At 32.0% G+C, this 15,522-nt stretch overlaps 1 protein-coding gene across 1 annotated transcript; it reads right to left on the bottom strand.

The window, feature by feature from the left end:
• Positions 1-5,094: 5,094 nt before the first annotated feature.
• On the bottom strand, positions 5,095-8,880 carry LOC114391815 (calcium-dependent protein kinase 10-like). Its single transcript, XM_028352792.1, has 7 exons — positions 8,241-8,880; positions 7,792-7,935; positions 7,564-7,716; positions 7,190-7,305; positions 6,909-7,076; positions 5,872-6,102; positions 5,095-5,742 (listed from the first exon to the last, which is right to left on the bottom strand). The coding sequence occupies exons 1-7, from the start codon at positions 8,878-8,880 to the stop codon at positions 5,569-5,571; spliced, it is 1,626 nt and encodes a 541-aa protein (XP_028208593.1). The 3' UTR covers positions 5,095-5,568.
• Positions 8,881-15,522: the final 6,642 nt, after the last annotated feature.

Below are 15,522 nucleotides of genomic sequence, written 5' to 3'. Positions count from 1 at the left end.
TTTCCACTATTTAGGAGTCAATGTGATCGAGCACAATACCTTGTTTGAAATATGTGTATAAATAAGATATACAGCAATAGAGGGACCTATATCTAGCCTGTCTTAGGACCCATTATTCAAAACACGTTACATCTAACATTAAATGCTTGTTTACCATATCTCTCACACTCGACACGATGAGGCTGGCACCCCAATGTTTCGTTCCCTAGAATCTAGATGACCAAAACAAGCTACCAACGAAATAGTAGTAGTATTAGTATTAGATCAAACTTATGTTATTTCAGCAATTCTCATAATAAAGACCTAAATATTGATTAAAGTCAGTGTTGATTAGTAAGGTAGAATTTTAACTTTTAATAAATAAATAAAAAATGTTAGTTTCATGTTTGAATCTTGGATATCAAATTATGTAAAATAGTATGAGGAAATTTTTTACTACTTGTAATAATTTTACCTAATTCAAGTAGAATTGCGTTTATACTTGTGATCATTGAAAAACATAATTAACTTTGTTTATTAATTATTGTTCACATCAAGCTTGTTTATCTTAAAAGTCTTATGGCATATTAGGCATGTCGAAGACTCAATTGTCTAAAAAAACAAGAATCAACGTGCATTTTTAGACAAAGAAGTAAGAAAAAAAAAGAGAAAATAAATAGATATGACAAGTAATATAATAGTAATTTTAAATAGAGATATATAGAGTGATTTCAATTAGCGGCAAAAGGACTTTTTTTACCCACTGATGCACACACAACATAAAAACCTGTTGATACGTTGTTTTTATAATAAAACGTCAGACATTGTTATACAATTATTGATCCTTTTGAACATTATTATGAGGTTCAAAACTGGAAAGCCGAACAAAGAGGAATGGACAAAGATTAGCATGAAAAGGATGGCGAAATGGAGAAGAGAAAAAAGTTAGGAATAAATAATATAGGAAATAACAGAGTAATAATAACTACTTGAAAAAATGGAGTAAAAAAAACTACTTAACAAATAAAAATGTTACAATATTACATGAGATTAGCGTATATTCTTGGCATAACTTTATCTGCACAATCTCCTATAGAGGTGGAAAAAGGGCTTTGTCTTAACAACTCCCAAATAAAGTTAGACAAAATTCTAAAATTTTAGGCAAACAAAAATATCTGGGCAAAAAATAATCAGATTAATTGACTCAGAACGATCGATCCACCGAGTCAGGTATCCACGAAATGTAAGCTTGAAAACTATCAAACTTACTTGGCTTTATATTATTTAAAATTTTCTTCTTGTATTGTTTGTGTAAATTTAGAAAGAAAAAGAAATTATGAAACAATTTGACTTGGTCCGATTTGCCACACAAACCAAATTAGGTTAACAAATCTATAGTCTACAAGAAGTTTAGTCTGGCTCATCCTGATCTGAGTGATTCATTTTTTCATCACTGATTTTTATATACTGTAAAAATAAATTATGTTAAAACAAGAGCTTAAATGAAATAGAGATTAATTGACAAAAAAGAAGCTTCGGCATTAGTACAATAATCGTTGGTTACCATCGTAAAAAGGAACAATTCTATTGCAAAATCATTTCAATGGAGGGAGAGTATACTCGAAAAAGATTTGCTTTTGCAATTGCAAGTGAAATCGTAGGCGTACCTTCCTTATCAAATTAACCAGATTCTCATCTACTTTAGCATACTTTTTACACGTTTGCCATTATGACATTTTACGCAAGGTGAAATGATTTAAATTTAAAGTACAATTTCTATAAGATTTGCTCCTACTCTAATGAGAGGACATTGAAACTTAAGATCGACACAAGGATTAGGAGGAGTTATGATCAGAGTTAGAGTCAGAAAGGTAGGACCTGTAATAAATCTTAAAATAGGACCTGTAATAAAATACATTGCATGAAAATTATTTGAATGCATATTATTATTGAAGGGTGTTCGTTGATTTTCTTCTTTTTAGAATTAAATAAATTTGTATTTCTTTTATTTTTATTTTTCTTTTATTTATTTTAGTGATTAATAGTCTTGGTGTCTTTTATGTGCACCACCAGGAATTAAAGTCTCGTATTCATAATTGCAAGTGCACTTAGAATAATTAAATGTTGACTGTCTACATGTAGACAAAATTGTAAATAATAGACAGACTTAAATTTACAAATACTTGTGTATTGTGAAAGTATTCTAGGTTTCAGGCTGAACCCACCAATTCGAATTTATCAAGACTGTCCATCATCCTTGTGAGGTCTTCCTTTAGCTTATCTTTCATTCTAACTTTTATTCATTGTCATATCTACATTGTTATACTAATTTTGACTATGATACCGAATATTCAAATGACAATTATATCTTGTGTTGTTGAAAATACTTGTGAATTGTTATATTTAAACAATTTAAAAAGGACAACATTTGCTTGGGGATGTTATATATAAACAAAGAAATTTAAAATTTTGAGTAATCCATACAATTCAGACTTGAACAATAATCCTCTAAGTATGTCTTTTTTAACAGTCTCAACTTATCATTAAAATTAAAGTCATTATTAATAGTCCTAGGGATGTCTTTCCGTTTTACCATTTCTATGCAAAAAAAAAAAAAAAAATCAATCACAAGTGAGTTATACGTGATTAGAGTGCTATGTAGAATGAAAGTGCTAAGTAGATCAAATGAGCTCTAAGTGAGTATGACAGTACATTTTCTGGAGGATGATGCCATTATTCTCAAACATCTTAAATCTTAAATTGTTTACATTTGGAAGAGGGGTACCTTAAGGGACATCCTAACATGTCTTAATTATATATAATTGCCATTGATCGGGGTTTTCCGTTCTAATTAGCGTGTGTATTAATGGCCACCACTTATCCAGACGTATTGAATTTATGCTGCGCGAGTTAAGCTAGCTGGGCCGGGGAGGCAAGTAGTAACGTGCAATTCAGTAGCTCAAGTGGTGAGTGAGTTATACCAGTAGGTCCAGTAATCTTATTAGGTAGCTTTAGCAACTCGCTATAACACGTTGCTATCGTTAATTTATGCTGCATAAGTACATGGAGAGTATTAGGTATGATATAGTATATATGATCAATTATTATTTTTAAAAGTGGGATATAGATACCATGAAATATAATATCCAAAGCATAATAATAGTAAAATATTAACCATGAAGCACGTAGTTGAATCGGTGTGAGATTGTTTAAGTTTAATAGTAATCTCATTTTGAGTCTTAGGTATGCATTTACGGTAAAGACCATGAGAGAAAGAATTTTATCATCTATAATAATCATATTCGACTCAAATAAGATTATTTCCAATAAAAAATACATGTGGTTTTTATATATATATATATATAAAATCTTAGGCAACTAAGAATCTGTAAAAAGAAATAAATAAAAAGCTCTAAAATTAACTAACAATCTAGCTTGCGATTTGTGCTTACCATAACTATTTGGCGTAATGAGGATTTGTCCCTCGGGCTTCGTTGACGGAAATCCAAATGTAGTTCAAATAAGGAGCTTTTGGGTCATGTTATCTAACATTTCATAACGGGCAGCATAGTGGATTTATACATATTTGGGCTTCAAAATATTCTGGACCTAATCCTGAGTGATTTTGGAGCATTGCTAGGTGCATTCAGGAGTATTGTTGGTGCACCTAACATTTTTTATTAATGTCCAAAATGTCTCTAACTCGTTGTTCTTTTTTAAGTTGCTCTTTCTAACTGAGTGGTGATTCATAAGCAAATTTTTCACATACGGATCAACTTGATTCGTATGAATTATATGGACAAAAGTAACTATTTAGCCATCCATATTCCTAAAGAGTGAAAAGACGAAAAATTAAGAAAATATTATATGACAAATATGTCCCTATGTTGGTAATTAGAGATGACCACGTTGACAATCATTTCAGTGACAAATTCATTCCTCTATGCCACATAAGTTATTTTATTAACGGTGACGAATGAAAGTTAATGGTTAGATATATTTATCACACTTTTTACACTTTCGAAGATTAAATTTTGTATTTTCATCTTTCAAAGACGCATTTATCAACGAATTACACATTCAAAAACAAAAGTGACTATTTACTCAAATTTTCATCACTTGCTCACATTCTAACGTGAAGGTTTCCAAAATATTAAGCGATAAAAAGCACCTATTCTAATCTCTATTAGAATGATCTCATGACTATAATTGGATGACATTGACATAACTATGACTCATTTGCATTTGAGGACTATAAATAAAGTACATTCAATATTACCAAGTAGACCACACAATTTTTTCTCAATATTGTCCCTGCTAGCACACATTGATTTGGGCTTCGAGTATTTTTGCAAGTGTCGTCACATTTGTCTTCTTGTTGGATTAATGTCTTCGTGGATGTTTGATTTGTTGTTAAAAATGTTGTAACACATCTTTCAATGCAAATCCAACATAAAAAACAAAATTATTACAAAAGCAAGAATATAATCTATTGACAAAAATTATTTTTACCTCAAATGTAATTTTATAATTACAAACCAAACATACTTGATCCTTAGTCTCCCTCATCAATTAGATCATTTTGACACTAGGTGTAAGAACCGATAAATGTTCTTATCCTCATAAGTGTGGTTACTACTCATAATCAAATCACCTGATGTTGCCCCCATTCCCAGTCGTAACAACCACGTCATTGACTAGTCAGGTCAAGACTTCCAATGTCAAAAACCAGTTAGGCCTTCTTCATCATAGAGCTCCCACTCAACAGTCAACAAACCCTTTCATCACAACCAACCATGCAAATTCTTTAGGATAATAATAATTTTGGAATGCCCTCTCTTTGAAACAAGTTAGCTATAACATGCACCTACAGTCAGGAATATCCATATTTTTTTATACTCTCTTGATGTCAAAAGCAAATTGGTTAAACGAATTAAACTAAACCCATAAAGGTTGTTACTAATGCATCTACCCCTCATCATTTTCCTCGGACAAAGACTGAAGTGGCGGAGTCCGTGCGTGAAAATAGTGGTAGGAGTAATTTGTTTGAATTTAATTAAAATGCATAACAGCATAATATGCATAAAAATTAAACTCAATTGGGAAAAAAAAAACTGGGCACAAGATATCTATATTTTGAACTTTGAATTGCTTTTACAGGTACTTTACATTAGAAGTTCGATCACACCGCCAATGAGACAAATCCCAACTGTTTTTAGCCCATCAATTAGAAAAATCACAATTACCAATGAAATTATCAAAACAAGAACAACACGACAAAGATATACAAAGAATATGTGACATTTTGAGGCCTGCAGCATGTGCCCGCGCAACTTGTGCTGACAAGCTATAAAACGACTTTAGTATGCAACCATCCAACGCATGCTTCAAGCTTCAGGCATCTAATAACATCCAATCCAAAACCTAAGCAACCCAACTCCAACCCAAGGTAAATCAGTATGCTTCAAAATGCTTCAACACTAAACTTGCTTGCTTTTTCAAGGAGAGTAAAGAAACTATGCTTTCAAGCATATTAAGTGGTGAAGGAAGATGAGAAACTGAGTGAGCACTAAGATTACAATTTCGGACTCAAACCACTTCAGCTTGACCACTAATATCGTCATGAAGCTGAAGTGAGCCATCCTTCATCAAATTTATGCTCAAGCTCTTGAATCTCTCCCTTGAATACTGCCTTGATGCTTTTCTCCAGTCAGTTCCAGTTTTCATCATGGCCACAAACTCTTCATAACTGATGCGACCATCCTGGGAAAACAGAAAAATAAAAAATTGTTTTAAGGACTTGTGGAAACTATGCATTGGCAGTATTAATAAGAAGTAAAGAACCTGCTAAATGGAAAATAAAAAAATGAGTCATGAGTAAGATTGCCAAACCTTGTCAGTGTCGACTTCACGCATGATGTCATTCAATACAGCAGTATCAGTATCTCCCGACTCATCTGTTAATGCTTTCTCTAGCTCCCCTAACTCGATATACCCACTCCCATCTTTGTCAAAATACATGAATGCTTTGCGGAAATGCTCATCATTCTCCATTCTTTGCAAGTGAATTGTCACGGCTACAAACTCTCCATAGTCAAGTACTCCATTCCCATCAACATCAGCCTAAGCATTTGACAGCAAAAAACCCATCCTTGAATCACAAATTTGTTACTCTATCCTTTTAGACGGATGAAGCTCAATTCAAATAAAAAATGGTGTTATGTGAAGCAGTATAAACGAATAAGAGTAAGAGGTTACATCTTTCTTAGAGCAAAGTGAGGGGTGCCTAGTAAACTGGTGCTGTTTTCATTTTGAGATATGAGTTGAGATAAGTATAGCATAGCATAGCAACCTCCTCACTTCATTTCATTTTACCTTGTACTACCATATTACTAGGTAATATAAGTATGATATCAGAGGACAGTGGATTTCACTGACTCGTTTATGCAATGTTTTTTTTTTTTTGGGTTAGGATACGCTCACATACAACATTTTCCTCAAGCTAAGGCTTCAGAAACAAACAATCTTCACATCTAAATTGAAAGAACCTCAAACATCATTTTTTTAATACCAAATACTACCACAAAACAAAGTTTCCGTAAGTACAATTTAGGAGTTACTTACACCAAAAAATAATCACGTATTAAATTTGGCATCTAACTCTACATTATGTAATGCAAGAGAGTCCAAAACCAGTAAGGACATTTTTGTCTTGCACACATCAATGACACTAGGAAAATCTTTATTCCTGGAGGGTGCAACATCATTTATTCATATTCATCATAGAATTCCATACTATTCCAAGAAATCATGCAACAGAAAATGGTTTAAAAGAGCTCCATCAGATTGTCTAATAATTTAGTGACAATCAAAGAAGTGAATATATTGAGCATTTACATTATAAATGGTATAAAGTTTAAGAAGCCTACCACTTCCATCAGCATCTTTATCTCTGGCTCAGCCAATTGTGAACCAACCTTCCGTAACCCAACCTTCAGTTCCTCATATGTTACTTTGCCATCTTTGTCGGTGTCCATTAATGTAAACATGTCTTTGATTATTTCTACCTCTTCAACAGACAAATGCTCTGCAATTACCTGTAGCATTCATTCAAAGAAATCCAAATCACCAACATTCCGACTTCCTTATTACCTCCATTATATACAGAACTCAAGTTAACAATTATGCATAAACCACAATAGATGCTAACCCGAAGCGCTCTCTTTTTAAATCTATTCATCACAGAGAATTGCTTAAGCCTTGTCCTCACAATATCTCCTAATGGAACATTTGAAGCTTTCTTTGCATTTTGTAACCAGGAATGCTCTGCAACCATAAACAAGGATGGTAAATATTTAATATCACTTTCTACATTAGGTAGGCCTAATGGCCTTCTGAGTTGTAAGGATTCAAATATGCAAAAATTTGTTCTTTTCTTTTTAAGGAGAGGGTAATTAATGAAGCAAAGGGTCCATTCTGAGACAAAGAAATAATCACACAGAACATAACATACATGGAAATTTTGAGCTGCTTAAACATTGTGATCCCATCCTACTGCACAAACAGAAGAGTACTAGTACTTACCAAGCACCTGTTCAGCCGTCAAGCGCTTCTTAGGATCAGGCTCCAACATCTGGCGCACAAGACTCTTAGCACTATCCGAAATCTGAGGCCACGGTTCTCTCTTGAAGTCGATCACTCCCCTCAATATCGCCAAAGCCACCCCTCGTTCGTCCTCTACAACAAACCAAAACATATAAACTGAAATTCAAACAACTCACCCAAAACACACACAAACGACTCAACACCTACCTGACCAAAACGGAGGAACACCACACAACAAAATATAAAGAATCACCCCAGCACTCCACACATCCACCTCTGGCCCATAATTCCTCTTCAATACCTCCGGCGCCATGTAATAAGGACTCCCCACAATCTCCGAAAATCTCTCCCCTATTAATTCATTCATTCAAAAACAAAAAACCATCAGTACATTTCATCAAAACCAAATATAGAAACTGAATTCTCATGAACATATTCTAGCTTAATCAGTAGTCTAGTTTAAGACTCTTTTTTTTTTTTTTTGTTCCTAGTAATCGAAGACAGCAGACAGTGTCTCACATAACATGCTCAACTGAGTTAGACCCCATTAAATATTAAGGAAGAATTTTATTGCTTATAATGGCTCTATAAAAGGACTGTCTTCTATGGAATTACACAAAAAAGAAACAAATGAACTCACTCCTTCACTCACATACCTGGCTTGAAAAACACGGAGAGTCCAAAGTCAATAGCCTTGAGAACAGAATTCTCCTTCTTATTCGCAAACAGAAAATTCTCTGGCTTAAGGTCACGATGCATAACTCCATTGGCGTGACACATTCTAACAACCTCAGCAATAGTCCTCGCCACGTACGCCGCCGCACGCTCGCTGTAGTGCCCCCGCGCGACGATCCGATCAAAGAGTTCTCCGCCGGCGCAAAGCTCCATAACGAGATGAACGTTCTCTTCGTCCTCGTAAGTCGCCTTCAGCTTCACCACGTTAGCGTGCTCCGGTAAGGTGGACATGATCGCCACCTCGCGCCGCACGTCCTCCACGTCGATCGCGGTCCTCAGCTTCCGCTTCGAGATCGACTTGCACGCGAGTTCCTGCTTCGTCTCGCGGTCCGTGCAGAGGTACGTTATCCCGAACTCACCGCGACCTAGCTCCCGGCCTATCACGTACTTGTCGCCGATGAGGCTCCGTGACGTTACGTCCTTCAGGACGCGGATTGGAACGCCGGAGCGTATCTCCTCCTCCGCGTACGGGTTCGGTTTGGTTTTCTTATTATTCTTGTTTTTGCCGCGGTTTGAGTCCGCCACGTCATCAACTCTCACGCACGCGTTGCAGTTCCCCATGCCGCCGGTGATTTCTCCGGCTGACGGGAATAACAGAGAAGGTAGATAGATGATGACTTTGGAAAAAAAGTTGAGTTTTAATTCACTTGGATGTTGTTTGACTCCGACAAGATTATTTGACTGTAATAATGGCAGTTATTAATATATTTGATTAAAAATAAATGATGATAATAAAGTTCAATTTGGTTGGTAAAAAAAAAATCATTTTCTGAGTTTTTAAATTATACAGATCGGATGTGGCTGCGTTTTGAGATGACGGATAACAGCAGACGCCGCAGGTTTTTATTTAATTGAATTAATGTTTTTTTGGGTTCAAATTTATGTTATTATTATTATTATTGTTTTATTTATTTGAGCATGTAATGTATTAAAATTTTCATTTATTTGGTTGGATTCTTCAGGATCAATGCGTGGGGCTATGACACTTGGAAAATGTTTTTCTTTTTCATTTTAATTTATAAAGTGTATGATGGTTGATGGGACCAAGGAACCATGGTGATTCTTACTTTTTGGTTGGTTGGGGCCTCTGCGCGAGACTCTTTAGAACTGTAGTTATACTGTTTCTCGATGTTTGTTTTTTTATTTCTTTTAAATTGCATGCAAAACTATTAATGGATATTTTGCTCGAGTGAAATAAGTGTGTGTCCTTTATACAGAAACATGTGTAGTTCAGAAAATAAAGTAAAATAAATAAGCAAAAAACTAAGATGATTTTATTGAATGTTTAGTTGTAAGAAAAAAGTGTTAGGAATTTTAGAAAATTAGGGGTGCTACTGAAGGTCTTTTCAGCAAAAGAAATTAAAGAAGAATCAAGAATTTATCTACTATTCCTATAAGAAGTCTTGACACGGGAAAAAAAGAATACCTCAAGTACACCCATGACATGCAAAGAAAGGGTCGTCTGTGGAATTGACGATGATCAAAGATTTATATTTGTTGGCAAGAGTTGTGGTGGAGATTATAAAAACTTTTAAATTGTACTTAAAGATTAAATTTTATTTGAATTTGTTTAAAACTTTTGTTGTACCGTTTTTTGGATTGAATTTAATTTCTATTTTTATTTTGGATAAATTTGGTTTTTCTTACTCATTTGAAGATAAAAAAGTTAGTTAATTTCTATCAGAATTTAAATTTGATTGGTTCCGGTTCCTTATATGTTGGATGTTAATTGTTCCTAGAATGACATGCTGCAAGGAAGTCTTTGTGTAGTAATTTTAGGAATTCTAATAAAATACCAATAATCACCAAAAACATATTACATTAGACTATCAGGAATTGTGAAAAATACCTGAATTCATGATAAACAACAGAATTTGATGAGTCTAAGTAAGGTTGATTTTGTATTCTTCCTTACCCAAATCACTTTTTTACTTTTTGGACCTTAGGTTTCTTGATAGGAGGAGAAAATATAATTTCTGATTTGATATCTCGAGACACAACCTTATTTTAGGTTTTAAACGGTAAGAGTTTTCATTATTTCTTAATGGGTTAAACTGATTTTCGTCCTCTCAAACCCGTATTAATTTATGATGATAGTTCGACAGGCTCACCAAATTAGATCATTTTTATTGAACCCATAAATATAAATAACTAATATAAATGATAAATATAATATGTAGCTCACACTAACTAATTAATTAAGAATTATAAATTTTTTTTAAAAAAGCATATATATATTAAATTAAAAAATACAAATTTCTTTCTAACTCTAATAATAATAAATAAAATATATTCTTTCGAACCTTTTTTCTTTCTTTTTCTTTTCAATTTAGGATCAGTAAACTTTTATTTTTGTTTTTATGGAACTCACTTGTTTTTTCCTCCTAATTTCTAATGGAGGAAAGATCACATTTATACATTTTTTTTCCTTCCTTCTTGAACTTTCTTCTACTTTTTTTTTTTCACGTAACAACCAAATGCTTAACTACTAGGTTTGGACCTTTACCTTTTTTTCTTTTTTCATAAGATAAATGTAAGTTCATATGCCCTTCGGAACTGTCCACTCTTTTGTTTGCAGATTCCATAGGGACTGTCTTTCTAAGACAGCAGCTTTGTTCTTTTTCCTTTCTGCGGTTTAGCTTATCTCATGTATTAAAAAAAAATGTAAGTTCTTTGGACTGGGAATTACCTGGCACTTCTTATTTCAAAATGCAAGGTCTTTAATTTGAGGCATTCCATTTTCCTTTTAAAATTCTTTTTATTTTAACAAATTATTTAAAAGCTTTAAGAATTCTTGAAATTGGTAATTAATGTGTCTTATGTAAAAAATAATAATATTCATGTATTTAAGCAAAAATGAACTGTAATTTTTGGTAAACTTCATTTACAACGTCAATAATTTGAATTCAAGAATTGGGTATAAGGTGTTTTTTTTGGTAAATAGGTAAGTCTTTTTATTTTATCGATTGCATTAGTCTTTAAATAATACCTTGAAGATAAATTTTCCCAAAAACCAAAAAACAATAACATAAGTCGTTAATCTTTTAGTTACTCTTTTTTTTTAATACAAAAAGCTCGATTTTATGGGTCAAGGGTAACAAAATGTTTCATTGCAAGTAACATGGGTTGATGCAATCATAATTGGCATAACAATTCGTATTAGTAGCTAGTTGCTTTGGTCTTGTTCATATCATTACATACCATATGCTTACAAACAGGTCAGCTTGAAGTTTACTATTTCGAAGTTTCAAGAATAAAATAATATTGCAACAGCTATCAAGCTTACCCACTAATTTTGTGACTTGGTCCTAGTCTAGAATATCTTTTTCTTTCCCTAACGTCATGGTATATCCTTTAGAGCAAAAATGGAAAATCTTGTATTGTGACATAACAGTTATTGAATTATTTTCCTATGCTACTTAAACCAAACGAAGAAAAACTTACATGCTTGGAAATTTTCTCCAGATCAGTGGAAGCCAAAAATGAGATCCAAAACTAAGGATGATGAAAATGGAAAAGTGGTTTGTAGTTTTGTACTGTTGACATGGCCAATTCCAAACCTAATTAAAATCCAAAAGCTGTATTTTGTTTACAAAATTAAACTATGTGAGCTATGGCTGGAACCCACTTGACAAAAATAATATTTCTTCAATGCCTATGTCAATGAATAATAATCTCTTTTTTCTTATAATAATAATAATAATAATAAAATGTATTTTCCCCCCTTTTCTCTAAAAAAGGTGAGAGAGAGAAAACAAGGATATGATAATTGATAAGCTTTTCCTACATTGAAAGGTTATAAAGTGTTGGCTATTGGGTAATGTTTTCATTAGAAAGTCACGGACACCACCTTCCTTTTAACCCTAAGAATAAATTGTTAATATTCAATTCAAACGCAGTAAAATCACATTCTTTTTATAGTTTAACCATTTAAGCAATTCCCATAAAAAAACCATTTAAGCAACTTCTTTTCCTGTATTTATAAGCAATACATCACATTATTGGTCCACTTGAATAAGAGGAAATAAAATAAAAGATAAAAGCATAAATCGTAATGTATCTTTATTGGGAAAATCCATTTATTTAAATTTTCCCTTTAATTTAAAATTTTTCATTTTTTCTTCTTCTTCTATAGTATACAAAGTATTATAGTTTAAATATATATTTGGCAATTACTAAAGTAGACTTCACTTACACTTAGTTTGTCCCAAAAAGTAATAGAAGGGACAGAAACAATAGAAAGAGAGAAAAATAAAAGAAAATTTATTATTAGATGAAATAAAATAATAAAAAATAAATGAGTTTTTTTAATTTAAATAAGTGAACAAAAGAGAAAAAAAATAGTATATACATATACTTATAGTAGAAGCTTTGTCATTATTTTGCTAAATTTATACGCCTATATATATATATATATATATATATTTTATCAAAGATACACCTATTATTATATATAAAGTTTTTTTCTATAAAAATAAAAAATAATGACAAGAATTTACAATAATTTGTGCACTTTATTCAATTAACTGAGTAAAACCTCATTAACATAATTAAAGATATTTGATTGCATTACTTTTAATTGGAAGTTTAGAGATGTAGAAATCTATATTAAGAAAAGTATTATTGTGTGCCAGAATCTTTGAATCACATGATTAGGAATTACCTAACGAAAGATTATACAGAAATCAGACATGATGAAAGCTAGAAAGAGGATCCAACTAACTGGATTTAGCACCCTCAATTAACCTCCTCCATGCATATAAGAAGATGGAGGTTTGGAGATCATGACGTGTTTCAAATGCGGATAGAATAATTAGAGTAATGATAAAAACATTCATTATTTTAAACACATGCTTCTTTATTTTAAACTCTATTATACTTATTTTTTTTTCTTTATCTTTCTAGGTGTTAAATTAAATAGAATAATGGATGTTCACTTAATATTTTTTAAATAATTATCTGGAGAAGCCTCCTTTCACGTAGAAGTAGTATCTTTATGCACTTGGCATGGCTTTCTACTTTTCCAGTTAGACCAATAATTTCTTTGGGTGAAAAGAGCCGAAAAGAAGCATAAAAGCCATGTTACACGATGATTGTGTTGGATGATAGGTTTGCAAAAAAGCAAGTGAATTCATTTGCTGGCTCGTCTCGCACCCCAAGAAAATTGGTTAAGCCACTTCTGAGCCCTATGAGGAAAATATGGATCTTTTTTTTATATAGTTTTCTTAAGAATTGTTCTTTTTAGAAAAATATAATCACTTTTAAAAGATTTTTATTTGTTTTTTTTACCTTTTTAAAATAAGTTTAAAAGAATTTGAAATCTGATCAAAATTATAAGTTTTTTTAAAGGATTTATCTAAGTGAGGAGAAAATCAGAAAATTATTTCATAGCCATTTATTTAAGTTATATTAGTATGCTAACCGTCAACTTTCCATGCAAGGTTTCCCTATGGATTTTAGTATGGGCTCATTTTTTACGTGTATTTGATGTTGATGAATGTGTATATATGTTTCTTTTTTATGCAAAAATGAACTTGTATATTTTTGTATATAAAGACCTTACATCTGGGAAATAAGGCAAATGATGATGTTGATGGGCCATTGTCGCACCTACATACAAGATATGAAATTAAGGGAGTTTTCGAAATTACTTAATGAACCCCTATTTTTTGCTTGATGTACCACCAAAAGTCCTAATATTCTCTTTTTGTGCTTCCTCTTCCAAGAAAACCCTAGCCACCTCTCCCTGAAACCTCCATGACCATCACACTCCACCTCCACCCAACACTACCACCGCAACCACTCAGTGTCACCTCCACAGTACTGCACCAAACCCACCACCGTGCCGCCACCCAATCAAAGAAGTGGATGTTTTGCAATCTTCCACCATACAAACATTCAAAAAGGGAACAACCAATAAAAATAAAATTTAGATACAATAACAAATGACAAAGCAACAGTTAAGAAGAAACAATTCAACGCAAAGAATCAAAAGACTTGTCGGAGATGAACAATAGGGGCGTCCAAAAGAAAGCATTATATTTCCAAAGCCCATTATTGTTCAAGGCTAAGAGGGGCTTTACAATGTTAAAGTGTGATTTATTTCTCAAATATAACTATTCAAGACTTATAGTGTGTTTGGATACACATTCTTAATTTACGTTTTTGTTATTTTCACTTCATTTCTAAAGAGATATAGAAGTTTTTTACTATTGTTTTTGTGTCAAAATGTAATGAGAGAGTATTTGACATACATAATCATTTTTTTAAACACACTTAAACTTGATTAATGTATCTAATACAGACATATCTTGATATTTGACAAGAATATATAATTGATAAGTTAATTTATTTTTTTAAAAAAATTGATTGTATAAGAAATATTTGTTAAAATTACTTTCTATATAAATTATATTTTTATTTTAATGACACAAATATATATTTTTATGTAAGTGTAGTTATAATTTTTAGTTATTCTTCAAAATTCAAAGATTTCTGTTATAACCAAAGGTGGTAAAATGTACCAGTTTTGCTTGTCATGTCTCAAATCAATCTTCTAAAAATCAGGCAAGGTAGGATTATAAAAATAAAAATGAAAATGAAAATGAAAAATGAGGGGTGCCAAGATCAAATAGGATCTCAAAAGCATGGGCCAACAATCAACATTCATTCTGCTTCCATCTCCCACAAACCCATAATTCAGCTTGATAAATAAATATAAAGATATTATAATCATTATCAATTTTATCTTCACTACAATATCTTAAAATCATATAATAATTCTACTAATGCGTAAAAGGTTATTTTCAAAAAATTTATATATTCATTGAAGAAAGAAAACAAGGTCCTTTGCTTGATTAATAAGGAAATTTATCGTCAATTTTATAGTGTGCAACTGTGCATGAAGTTGTTTTCAAAACCACATCTGGTTATAAATTTTAATTTACATAATTTCAAGTTTGATCTCTCTGTTTTCTTTTTCTTTTTGGGCATTTTTGGTCCATTTGAATGATTAGGTTTGGGAAGTTATATATTGTTTCGTACTATTTGAGAGGTATTAATCGACTTAAGTAGAAACGAAATATGAAAATTTCGCATTAATTTTTGCAACCATTCAAAAAGAATAAATAAATAAAATAATTTGAAAGCAAAAAAAATTTATTTTAGTAAAGAAGCTCAATTCATTTCATTGATAATACTATG

This window comes from Glycine soja, chromosome 17, assembly GCF_004193775.1.
Source record: "Glycine soja cultivar W05 chromosome 17, ASM419377v2, whole genome shotgun sequence".
NCBI lineage: Eukaryota > Viridiplantae > Streptophyta > Magnoliopsida > Fabales > Fabaceae > Glycine > Glycine soja.
This window is presented reverse-complemented; position numbering and strand designations above follow the sequence as displayed.